This window comes from Bos javanicus, chromosome 15 (assembly GCF_032452875.1).
Source record: "Bos javanicus breed banteng chromosome 15, ARS-OSU_banteng_1.0, whole genome shotgun sequence".
NCBI lineage: Eukaryota > Metazoa > Chordata > Mammalia > Artiodactyla > Bovidae > Bos > Bos javanicus.
In genome coordinates, this window is record NC_083882.1 from 51,383,879 (window position 1) to 51,397,473 (window position 13,595).

General features: G+C 41.5%; 1 protein-coding gene across 7 annotated transcripts in view; it reads right to left on the reverse strand.

The window, feature by feature from the left end:
* Positions 1-13,595, reverse strand: part of STIM1 (stromal interaction molecule 1) — a 204,914-nt gene that overhangs the window by 55,736 nt on the left and 135,583 nt on the right. For all 7 annotated transcript variants that reach the window (XM_061380658.1, XM_061380663.1, XM_061380662.1 and 4 more), the window contains one exon: positions 6,246-6,360. In XM_061380658.1, coding sequence (XP_061236642.1) covers positions 6,246-6,360 — 115 coding nt within the window. The remainder of the gene's footprint in view (positions 1-6,245; positions 6,361-13,595) is intronic.

A 13,595-nucleotide genomic window follows, 5' to 3' on the forward strand; every position in this document is an offset into this window, starting at 1 on the left:
TGCCATGGGGATGGTCTTGATCCCTGTCTCCTGTACAATGTCACAAACCTCATTCCATAGTTCATCAGGCACTCTATCTATCAGATCTAGTCCCTTAAATCTATTTCTCACTTCCACTGTATAATCATAAGGGATTTAATTTAAGTCATACCTGAATGGTCTAGTGGTTTTCTCTACTTTCTTCCATTTAAGTCTGAATTTGGCAATAAGGAGTTCATGATCTGAGCCACAGTCAGCTCCTGGTCTTGTTTTTGTTGACTGTATAGAGCTTCTCCATCTTTGGCTTTGAGTTACCAGTTAGAAGAGGCCAATTCCCCAGTCCTGGCTGCTGGGATCCCTGGAGTTGCCCTTGTTCTTAACTCTTCCTCAGCCCTACTAGTTCAGCTCTCCCTTACTTAATGACTTAACTGTGTATGATAAAGAATTTGGTTGTTTTTTATCTTAAGGTCATTTTCCTTGATGATAGGAGTATCTTTGTTATTTGTGGTGGGCCCTGGATCACACTTGAGTTCATACTAATAAGAGAACTCTGGATGGGGGCTGGTCACCAGAAAGATCAACCATGTGACTAGGGGATTGGGACTTTGAGTCAAGTGACATCAGCCCAACCTTTGGAGAGGAACAGGGACCTGGAGATTGAATTCAGTCATGTGTGTCAATCAATCACGCTTATATTATAGGAGACCCCAATAAAAACTCTTGACAATGAAGCTTAGCTGAGCTTCATGGTTGCATTACGACTCATGCGCCAGGAGGGTGATATGTTCTGATTCCATGGGGAGAGGGCACAGAAGCTCCACATTCAGAACCCTATAAGACCTTGCCATATGGGTGTCTGTCTTTCTTTTGCTGGTCCTAATTTTTATCCTTTATAATAAAATTACAATCATAGGCATACCACTTCCCTGAATCCTGACAGTCATTTAGTAAATTATTAAACCTGAGGGGATTGTGGGAACCCCTGCTTTTGTAGCCAGTTAGTCAGAGTACAGGTGGTCTGGAAATACCTAAAGCTTACAGCTATTAATAGTTTGGTGTCTGAAGTGAGAGTAGTCTTGTTAGGTACTGTACCCTTTTCTTATGAAGTCTGCACTAACCCTGGACAGTGAGTAGCAAAACTGCATTACATTACTTCACTTAATGACTCTCTCTGCTTCATCTTCCTCATCTGTAAATGGAGACAATTGTAATAAGTGTACTCCATAAGCTTTTTGTAAGAAATAAATGAGCTAATATACGTAAAGCACTCAGAACATTGCCTGCTGCTGCTGCTGCTGCTAAGTCACTTCAGTCCTGGCACATGTTAAATATCAGTTTTTTAGTTGTTATTGTTGTTTTTTATTATTAAAGTTAAGAGCTGGCTAATGTAGAAATTATCGGGCTTTTTGGCTTAAATCTAAATAACAGAGAAAAGACTGGCTCCAACATTAGTCAGAAAATGTTAACAACACTAATCACATAGACGGTACTGACATTAGTCAGCTAATGTTCTGAATAGAAATGACCACTGCTAATAACTACATCATCTAGCAAAACCCAGGCCAGCAAGTTTGAGCCAGTGCCAGAATAGCACATGCTTTTTGTAGCCCTGGAAATTGTAACTCTAGAGAAATTAGGAGCTTTACTTGGAATAATGAAACAAATTGTTTGGAGAAATAGTACATAAGATTTTCACTTTTAGTTTGTCAAACCATCAGGCATGACACATGGTGAGCAAATCCAAAATTGTATGTATGTATCATTTCTAGCTTAGCTATGAGCAACATCACTGCAATGAAATGCTTTTCTCTGCTCATCAGTGATGGGTACAAACTCTTAAAAACTCACTCCATCATCTTCCATCTTCCTGTCATTTAGAACATGTTTGGAAGTGTTCCAATTAGTTGCTAAGTTCAGAAATAAAGTCCTTAACCAGAAAATTGCCTTGAGCTGTTTTCTAATATTATGATTTTGTCCCTCTGTTTCTGCACTTTCTTGGTCACTTTCCCTTCCCAGTTTTTCTGTGTGGCTTTCAGAGAAGGCCAGGAATGTTCTCCCTGCCATCTTTCATTCTAAGTTCTTACTTATGACATCCACTCTTAAAACCCAGGCGCCATGGCCTCAAGTTATTACAAAAAAAGAAGAAAACTAAAATTAAATGGTAATGTTAGAAGATTTTTCCTGGCAGTGCTGGTATCATTCCAAAGATCATTTCTGTGCTTGATCTCTCATCAGTAGACAGCCTGAGTTGCTCAGGAGCCATTAAACAAAAGCACCCCAAGGAACTCAACTTCTAATGATTTCCAGTAAGCTATGTATATAGCTAAGTTATGATTCTTCTAAACTGATTTTTTTAAAAATAGAGTTAACAGGAAGTATCAGCCTGTCCATCCTACAATCAGGATTAGCATCTAGGTCTTACTGTTTAAATTACTGTTTTCCATCTACATTATAGATGATCCCTTCCAGAACTGAAATTCCATAATCCTAGGTAAGAATTTAAACAAAAATAGAAACTGCCTCATTCCTACCAAAACTAATCTTCTCTACAGCCAGATCAGTGCTTTCAACCAAGGTGGTATGGAAAAACAATGGCCTAGAGAGCAGAAGGCCCAGGTCTAAGTCCTGGCTCCACTATTTACTAAATACAATGAACAAATAACTTTATAAATCTAGGCCTAAGGTTCGTCATCTGAAAAACCAGGGACTCTGGTGGTCACTTACATTTAATTCTTCTTAGCATCAAGACCTACCCTCAGAGAGCCAAGGGAGAGATTGCCTCCATTCTTGTTCATATCAAAGGACATTAGCCACAGACACAAATGGAAAGGAGGCTAATGCACTTTTTTTCCCTTCCCTGTCAAGTCTCACACAGTTAGACATGCCCTTTCACTTGGAATTCTGAAGCAAATGCTCTAGGAAAAACAACCCCTCCCCCAAGAAAAGGTACTCTTAGTTTAGTGGGGTTTCCCAAGTGGCCCAGGAGTAAAGAAGCCACCTGCCAATAAAGGAGATGCAAGAGACACGAGTTCAATTCCTGCGTCAGGAAGATCCCCTGGAGGAGGGCATAGCAACCTACTCCAGTATTCTTGCTTGGAAAATTCCATGGACAGAGGAGCCTGGCGAGCTACAGTCCATGGGGTCACAAAAAGTCAGACATGACTGAGAGACTGAGCACACAATCATAGTTTAGCAGTCTTACACAAGAAAAGGATCTAAAGAGCTAAAGCTTTAATAAGTTCAACATGAGTCTGCAGAGTGATATGACTGCTGAAGATACCAGCAGCTAATCAGACTGCATTAACAGACACACAGGGCATCTCCGTGCTGATCAAACTATACCTGCAGGTCTGTGTCCAACTCTAGGAGCCATGACCTAAGAAAGACATTAATGAAAGTATTTACAAGAAGGAGACCAAGATGAAGAGTAGGATGGGAAAAAAAAAATGTTTTCTTCTCATTAGGTCTATTTTACCTGGAAAAGAAGATTCAAGAGAGAGTCTTAACTGTACTTTGACCCAATCTTTGAATCATCCAGGACTCAGCAGAGCCAGGACCAAGTGGGGATCTTCAGAAGCAAAGGGCTGCTTCAAAAAGCCAGCAGGCTCCCTGTCTCTGGAGATGAAGCAGCCAAAGCTGTGGGATTCCTCTGGGGGATGTGGGGAGCTAGTGAAGAGAGGGGTAGGGAAATAGGATGGTACTAAATCCAAAGAGTTGGGTTTGTTCCTTAGTAGAATTCTCTCACCACTACTATTCAACATAGTTTTGGAAGTTTTGGCCACAGCAATCAGAGCAGAAAAAGAAATAAAAGAAATCCAGATTGGAAAAGAAGAAGTAAAACTCTCACTGTTTGCAGATGACATGATCCTCTACATAGAAAACCCTAAAGACTTCAACCAGAAAATTACTAGAGCTAATCAATGAATATAGTAAAGTTTCAGGATATAAAATCAACACACAGAAATCCCTTGCATTCCTATACACTAATAATGAGAAAATAGAAAGACAAATTAAGGAAACAATTCCATTCACCATTGCAACGAAAAGAATAAAATACTTAGGAAGATATCTACCTAAAGAAACTAAAGACCTATATATAGAAAACTATAAAACACTGATGAAAGAAATCAAAGAGGACACTAATAGATGGAGAAATATACCATGTTCATGGATTGGAAGAATCAATATAGTGAAAATGAGTATACTACCCAAAGCAATCTATAGATTCAATGAAATCCCTATCAAGCTACCAATGGTATTTTTCACAGAGCTAGAACAAATAATTTCACAATTTGTATGGAAATACAAAAAACCTCGACTAGCCAAAGCAATCTTGAGAAAGAAGAATGGAACTGGAGGAATCAACCTGCCTGACTTCAGGCTCTACTACAAAGCCACAGTCATCAAGACAGTATCATACTGGCACAAAGACAGAAAGAGATCAATGGAACAAAATAGAAAGCCCAGAGATAAACCCACACACCTATGGACACCTTACCTTTGACAAAGGAGGCAAGGATATACAATGGAGAAAAGACAATCTCTTTAACAAGTGGTGCTGGGAAAACTGGTCAACCACTTGTAAAAGAATGAAACTAGAACACTTTCTAACACCATACACAAAAATAAACTCAAAATGGATTAAAGATCTAAACATAAGACCAGAAACTATAAAACTTTTAGAGGAGAACATAGGCAAAACACTCTCCGACATACATCACAGCAGGATCCTCTATGACCCACCTCCCAGAATATTGGAAATAAAAGCAAAAATAAACAAATGGGATCTAATTAAAATTAAAAAGCTTCTGCACAACAAAGGAAACTATAAGCAAGGTGAAAAGACAGCCTTCAGAATGGGAGAAAATAATAGCAAATGAAGCAACTGACAAACAACTAATCTCAAAAATATACAAGCAACTCCTACAGCTCAATTCCAGAAAAATGACCCAATCAAAAAATGGGCCAAAGAACTAAATAGACATTTCTCCAAAGAAGACATACAGATGGCTAACAAACACATGAAAAGATGCTCAACATCACTCATTATCAGAGAAATGCAAATCAAAACCACAATGAGGTACCATTTCACGCCAGTCAGAATGGCTGCGATCCAAAAGTCTACAAGCAATAAATGCTGGAGAGGGTGTGGAGAAAAGGGAACCCTCTTACACTGTTGGTGGGAATGCAAACTAGTACAGCCACTATGGAGAACAGTGTGGAGATTCCTTAAAAAACTGGAAATAGAACTGCCATACGACCCAGCAATCCCACTGCTGGGCATACACACCGAGGAAACCAGAATTGAAAGAGACAGGTGTACCCCATTATTCATCGCAGCACTGTTTATAATAGCCAGGTCATGGAAGCAACCTGGATGCCCATCAGCAGACGAATGGATAAGAAAGCTGTGGTACATATACACAACGGAATATTACTCAGCCATTAAAAAGAATACATTTGAATCTGTTCTAATGAGGTGGATGAAACTGGAGCCTATTACACAGAGTGAAGTAAGCCAGAAAGAAAAACACCAATACAGTATACTAATGCATATATATGGAATTTATAAAGATGGTAACGACAATCCTGTATGCGAGACAGCAAAGGAGACACAGATGTACAGAACAGTCTTTTGGACTCTGTGGGAGAGGGAGGGTGGGATGATTTGGGAGAATGGCATTAGAATATGCATAATATCATATAAGAAACGAATCGCCAGTCCAGGTTCGATGCAGGATACAGGAAGCTTGGGACTGGTGCACTGGGATGACCCAGAGGGATCGTATGGGGAGGGAGGTGGGAGGGAGGTTCAGGATGGGGAACACGTGTACACCCGTGGCGGATGCATGTTGATGTATGGCAAAATAATACAATATTGTAAAGTAAAAAAAAAAAAAAAAAAAAGCCAGCAGGCTCCCTGTCTCTGGAGATGAAGCAGCCAAAGCTGGGGGATTCCTCTGGGGGATGTGGGGAGCTGGTGAAGAGAAGGGTAGGGAAATAGGATGGTTTTCAATAAGAATTCTACTAAAGAACAAACCCAGCTCTCTTTGGAGCATCTTTCCCCATTCTCAACAGAGTGACTCTACTCAGTGTTATTCAGTCTTGATACAGTCTCTTTTCAGTGACTGGACATAGAATCATTTCAGTAGTTTGCTCTTTACTAAGCATTTTTACTCATGTCCTTTTAAAGCCAAATTGCTACCCATCTTCTCTCTTCTCTAAACCTTCCAGGAACTAGCATTGACAACCAAGCTATTAATTACCTTCTGAAGACTTCCATGCCTTCCACAGGTCCTCCACGCTGATGAGCTTATCCTCACCATGGAAGGTGCTGTGTTTCACTGTTGGGTCATGGTAATTGAGGTCTTCCCTCAGGAACTGCAAGGGAAAAGCACACAAGTCATAAGAGACCCCTGGGCGCCACCCCACTAAGATCTCGTCACAGGTCACAGCACATCCCATCTGCCAGATGTACAAGTGTATCACATCATCTATGTGTCCTTCCATGGGAATATGTCCTACTTGCCAACCAGACTGCCTTTTCTTCTTTGTTACATGTTTCACTCAAGAAAAAAATATAAGAAATTCCTTCCTCATATTTTTTAATCATGGAAAAAGGAAGAGGAATTAACAACTTTGAGTGCTTATTTATACACTAAGCAACATTCCAAGAGCTTCTATTTTCTCATTTAATCTTCACAACCAATGGATTATATCATACCTATTTTACAAATGAGAACAGTAATACCCAATAAGAACACAATTTGCCCCCAAATTTTGCCTCAAAACATTAAGTTTAAAGAGATTAAATTACTTGCTGTGAAAATTTTAAAATATGTCCCCAAGTCTTTGACAATCCTCCCACAAAAGTTGAACTTGAACTCTCCCCTTGAACACAGACTGACATTAGTGACTCGTCTTCTGAAAAAGAGAATGTGGCAGCAATGATGTCGAATGACTTCCCAGGCTAGGTTAGAAACGGCAGTATAGATTCCACCTGGCTCACTCCCTTTTGGGATACATGCCTTGGGAGCACTGAGCCAACATGTAAGAAGCCTGGCCACCCTGAATCTGTCATTCTGGAGAGGTCATTTGCAGAGACTACAGAGAGCTAGCGATGCCTGAGCAGGCCCAGATGTCTGAGTCTTGCAGCCCAGGAACCAGACAAATGAGTGACTGAGACTTTAGGTTATTCTAGTCCCCAGTTTTTGAGTTACTTCACCTGATGCCAAGCGGACACAGAGGAACTGTGCAAGAAGAGGGGGTCAAGTGACGAACGTAGGCTGATGGAAGCTATACCTAAAGGAAGGGCCAGATGCTGAGTGGAACCTCTTTAGAGAACAAAGAAGTGGGGCTGCAACCATCAAGCCTTAAGGAAAGGAAAGGAGTGTACTGTAAATATAAAAAGTCAGAACCTATAGAAACAGACCATTTCCTGTGTGACTTTGGGGCAAGCAACTCAGCATCTCTGAGCCTGTTTTCCCCTCAAAATGAGGGCTAATTATCCCTCTCACTTGAGTGTGGTAAGAATTAAATACGTCATGTTTGCAGAAGTCATAAACTGCCTTTGCACATGTCTTTTAATAGTCCACAGAGCATTTTATAAATTGAAACTATACTTAAAAAATCAAATTTCACCCAAAAAGTCCAAATCTCATTAAAAAAACAACCTAAAGTTCTAAGAACACTGAATTCCAGTGACAACTCTAGAATTTTATTTAGGAGAGGCTTAAGGGCTGCAGTTTGATGGGAAGGGAGGGTGGTGGCTAAGGGACTTGTCATAAGACTGCTTGCATAACAAGCACATTGTTTTTATGTAGATTGCTCATTAAAATTAATATTATAATGCAAAATTTTATAAAGATGCTTTTGTTTAAATTTTACTTAAAATAAGAAAAAATTAACTGTCCATATCAAACAATATGATGTCACAGTTGGGGCAGCTTAGAGGTGGGGGAGTGGTACTGAGGAAGATAATGAGGGCTTCTTGATCAAAGATGATAATTCTGTGCTCCCACGGCCCCTATGTATACCTTTTTCAGTCTTGTTATGGGTCTATCTCCCCTACCAAACTGTATAGCCTATGATAGACAGTCCCAGTTACCTAGCTATAAACACAGCATTGGAAAATGTTGTGTAGAACCAGAACTCTGAGGTCCAATATACTTGAAGCAGGCATTATCCCATATCACTCTGAACTGTCCCACATTCAGCTAATAGCTAAAGTCTAATTTAAGACAAAGTTTAAAAGCAACAAAAAGGCAGAAACAAAACCAAAGAGGCAACTCTCAGCTCCCACAACAAGGATTTACTATCTCAGACTCAGAACAAGCAGCTCTTCTGTCAGGAAGGTCTAAGAGGCTCCGTGAGAGTCCTGCCTCGCCAGGGGGAATGTAGCACTGGCTAGAGCTGCAGCTCAGCACCTCTCTGAAGAGCCAAGGGACCAGTTGTCACTAGGTAAATTTAGTTCTGTGAGCTCAGAAAAGTGATTTCCCTGGCAGTGGCACAAAGTGTGCAACCCCACCCCAAGTGAAGCAGTAGTGAAGGGGTGTGGGTGAGAGCAGACAGGAGGGGAGACATCTCTCCAGAATTCCCAACAAAATAGGTCCATCCAGCTTCATCAGGGAACAGAATTCACTGAGGTAATGCTGGAAGAGCAGCAGCACATCTTTGGGTGCAGGAATCAGGCAGGCCTCCTGGGTTCTTCCCTGGAAGCAATTCTCCTCCTTCCCCTTTTCACCTTGTTCCCCACTGCTCACCCTCCATGTTTCCCAAACCACACCACACCACCTGCCCTCTCACTTCTCCATACAATGTTAATAACCCACAACACACATACCTCAGGTCTGAGAAGCTTCCCAACTCTTGTTTACTCCTTGAATATCTAGCAAGGACCCACATTTTAGCTACAACAGCTCTGTACACCATTGGTACTGATTGCTGGGACATGAACATGTTGGGGGTGAAGTATCTGTTCTCAGTGAGACCAGGAGCTATTGCTCAAAGTAAGGGAGAAGGCAGTTATTTCTCATTCACCTTTATACATCTAGTCTTACTCCTGACAGCCCAGCTACCATACTACTCACCAAAATGAGATTTGTAAAGTATAAATCTAATTATTCCAACATACCCACTTAAAACCCCATGACTCCCCATAACCTCCAGGATAAAGCCCTAGCTTCTTGGCCTTACATTCAAGGCCTGTTCCAATCTGGCCCACAGAATAACTTCTCAGTCAGTTTCCTGGCCATTCCCCCTCCCTACCAGACATCTACAGTCCAGGCCAGGGGTCGAGAAACTACAGTCATGGGCCAAATCCATCTTGCTGCTTGTTTTTTTAAATAAAGTTTTATTGGAATACAGACACATCATTCATTTATGTACTGCTCTCATGCTTCAAAGGCAGAACTGAGTTGTTGTGACAGATTATATGGACAGTAAAGCCTAAAATATTGACTATCTGGCCATTTATAGAAAAAGTCTGCCAACATTTGCTCTAGATACATCAAGCCACTTCAGGTTCCTTGAACAAACCGTGCTCCTTTATACTTCTAAGCTTTTACACAAGGTGCTCCATTTAATATATATCTCCTCTTCCATCTGCTGAAGAAAAAGTCTCTGCTTCTGTGAAGTTTTCCAGATCTCTCCCAAGCAAGTTAATTGCCCTATCCTATTTGTTCTCTTATTCTCAGGGTCATCCATCTGTGACAGTACTTATCCCATTAGACCATAATTGCTATTTAATTACTCCCCTTTTACTCCCCCTAAGCAACTCAAATATAGAAACTGTATTTTATTTGTCATTTATCTCTTTATCCAGCACCTTGCAAATTCTCTGGAACACCTAAATAAATAAGTAATTCAGCTCTGTAAGCCAATCTCCAGGCATAGAGCCTGGCACAGAGCAGGGTATGGGGTTATTCAATAACTGAATGAGCGTCTCTCATTTGAGCTTGCCCTACAAGACCCAGAAGAATGCTTAGTTTACAATAGGTAGTCAACGCATATTATGTCTACTATATAGAAGAAAGAAAAGAGTCTCCAAATTGCTAGCCAATCTAAAACAAAGGTATTCATCTAGGAGCCAGGGGATTATATTGGCTTGGGTTCAATATAACATGATGGGTTCAAGCTTGGTTCTGGAGCCAGTATTATAAATGGTATTATAAATGGATTAATTCACATAAAGAACTTAGACTAGTACCTGGCACAAAATAAGCTCTCATATGTATGAACTGAGCTCCACTAAATATTAATACATTTAATATACTATAAGATGAATATAAGGATACTAAGAACATTCAATCCTGGAGCTTACTATTACAATGATGCTGATCTCTCATGTGTAAAGAAGACACAGAAGAGGTAGAAGACAGATAGTTCCTAAGTGCTTGTTATTCAATATATCAGGACCATGTGCCAAGCAATCAGCAATAGACAAGGCACTGTAATCTACTGCCTTCTAAGGCCCTTTCTATTCTATTCAATGATTCTTACTTTGAAAGCTTTAACTCCATTTAAAATAGAAATTTCACAACCTTGGCAAGACCCTCCCTGCCTTATTTGCCATATTAACTGTCACTTCTTCCCATCCCCAGTAATAATGAAATACTTGAAATTCCCTGAAAGTACCAGGCTCTTGGCAGTTCTCACATCTTTGCACATACTATTCCCTTAGCTAAAACACTCTCCTTCTCCTAATCATTCCAAATCATCTTTTCAGATTCAAATGACACATTAGCAACTCTGTACATGGGTAAAACTAACTTAACTCTTCCTCTTCTGTGACTCCATCATAATATGCACTTATCCTTTTTATATCCTTATCTGTTTACACAGCTATTTCCACAACCAGAGGAACATCTTCTAGGCAGCAACTTCACCTTTCCTTTTACTTCCATATATCTAGTACCCAGCACATGCAGGTATATAGAATCTCTCTGAGGTCAATAATATAGTTTAGTCCTTGTCATGGAATTCTCTTTGATGTCCTCAGGCCATGACATTGGTCATATGATGCAGATCAAACCTTAGAGGAAGCATCTAAAGTTGCAACTTGCTAAGTACCTGGCCAGAATGGTAAAGACTAATAAATTTAACATCTCCAGTCTTGAAAACTATCAGGACCAAAGTATCCCTAAACAAGCCAAGGACTACTGCCTGGGGATTCTGATGAGAGGGGGATGAAGATGGATCACTAAAAATATTTCCCCAGAGAGAAAGGATTATCTTCTTAATTGGGATCAATTCTGCTATATTTTGGAGAAGGTGATGGCACCCCACTCCAGTACTCTTGCCTGGAAAATCCCATGGACAAAGGAGCCTGATGGGCTGCAGTCCATGGGGTCGTGAAGAGTCGGACATGACTGGGTGACTTCACTTTCACTTTTCACTTTCATGCATTGGAGAAGGAAATGGCAACCCATTCCAGTGTTCTTGCCTGGAGAATCCCCGGGATAGGGGAGTCTGGTGGGCTGCCGTCTATGGGGTTGCACAGAGTTGGACACGACTGAAGCGACTTAGCAGCAGCAGCAGTAGCAGGTGCTATATTTGGGGTTGCCTGGTGGCTCACTGGGTAAATCAGCCTGCAATGCAGGAGACTGCCTGCAATACAGGATTACCTGGATTTGATCCCTGGGTTAGGAAGATCCCCTGGAGAAGGAAATCACAACTCATTCCAGTATTCTTGCCTGGGAAATCCCATGAACAGAGAAGCCTAAGGGGCTACAGTCCATGAGGTCATGAGAGTTGGACACAACTTAGCAACTAAACCACCGCTATATTTATATAGGATGAATACACAGCATGGTACAGAATGTGCTATGGGTAAGAATGTTTTTAAAAACTGATGAGTTAGAGGGGACTTCTGGCTTGACAGTGTAAGGAGCTCCACAGACCCACTCTCCAGTAAACGTAGCAAAAATTACTTTCTAACAGCAATCATTTAAAGTCTCTAGAAATGGTCCTAGGGCATATAGCAAATGAAGAAACATTTGCTCAAGATCTACTAAAACTCAGGAAGAAGAGTGACAGTCTGTAGTATTTTAATTAACACTTGCTTTCTCTCTTCCTCCCCACTTTCAAATCAGTAAGACAGAAACTCCATTCCAGACTGATGCAGCCAAGAACAGAAGGCTCCCTCTTCCCCAGGCTCCCAGTTGGACGGCTATCTGCTTAAGAGAAGCAGATGGCAGCATGTCTCCTCCCATCTTCAGTTACCTGTTGCTAAAGCTAAGTTCTAGGTGAATCCAGCCAAGAAGTGGGCCTCCCTACTTCCACCCGCTGCTGCTGCTGCTGCTAAGTTGCTTTAGTCGTGTCCGACTCTGTGTGACCCCATGGACAGCAGCCCACCAGGGTCCCCCATCCCTGGGATTCTCCAGGCAAGGACACTGGAGTGGGTTGCCATTTCCTTCTCCAATGCATGAAAGTGAAAAGTGAAAGTGAAGTTGCTCAGTCGTGTCCGACTCTTAGCGACCCAATGGACTGCAGCCTACCAGGCTCCTCCGTTACTTCCACCTAGGTCCCACTTATGGGGCAGGGACTTCACCTTGGATGCAGAGCCACAGAGGATATTGGGGAGTTGATTGCCATTTTCCTAGCTTACAAGACAGCAATTATACTCTGGGAGAGGTAAGCCAAGAAGGGTACTGCCACCCTTCCATCAAATGCTCGGCTACTAAGGTGGGGGTGTCAACTGACCTTCAATTCCAGAACCAGAGCTCAGAGATTTTCCTGGTGGGAGAAGCAGGGTTTAAACAGAGAGTTTTTAACCTCCCCCCAAAGGAAATTATTTTATTTGCAACAGAATGTGAAGAAGTTCAATACTAAGGGCTCTCTGAAAAACAGTGAAAATTGTGGTGAAAGGCAATTGAGAGGAGATGAGTGGATTCATTAGAGATATAGGTTAAACTGTAGGCTAAAGAATTCGCTAATGAGAACAAGGAAAAGAGACAGCTGGGAGGAGCCCCCCTGGATTAGGAACAAATCTCTACACTGATCTCAGGAACTATCCTTTCAAACGAGCTTTAATATGATTGGATCAGTCTGTGGAGAAAACTTCTGCCCCAGGGCACTGTTGAAAGCAATAGAGTAACAATCAAATGACAACTAACAGCACTTAACAGCTGAGTGTGGCCAGGAAAAGACAGTCAAAGACAGCCCTGCCAAAACCACTGCCATGCAAAGGCGACTGCAGGCATGTCCAAGGCTGCACCCTCTGAGAAGCAACATCAGAGGCTTCACATTATAAGGAGGTGGTGGGAACAGACCACTGAAATAATCTTTCTAGTCACCAAACAAATAAACAAGTAAATAATAAGCCTCAGAGGAGTTGGGAGTTGTAGCCAGAGTTGCTACAGTATAGTATCAAAAAATCCACTAACAACATATATATTGTGCATGTATGTATATGTGTGTATATGTGTGCATGCTAAGTTGCTTCAGTTGTGCCCGACTCTTTGCAACCCCATGGACCATAGCCCGCCAGGCTCCTCCGTCCACGGGATTCTCCAGGCAAGAATACTGGAGTGTGTTGCTGTGCCTTCCTCCAAGGGATCTTATCAACCCAGGGTTTGAACCCACATTTCTTATGTCTCCTACATTGGCAGGCAGGT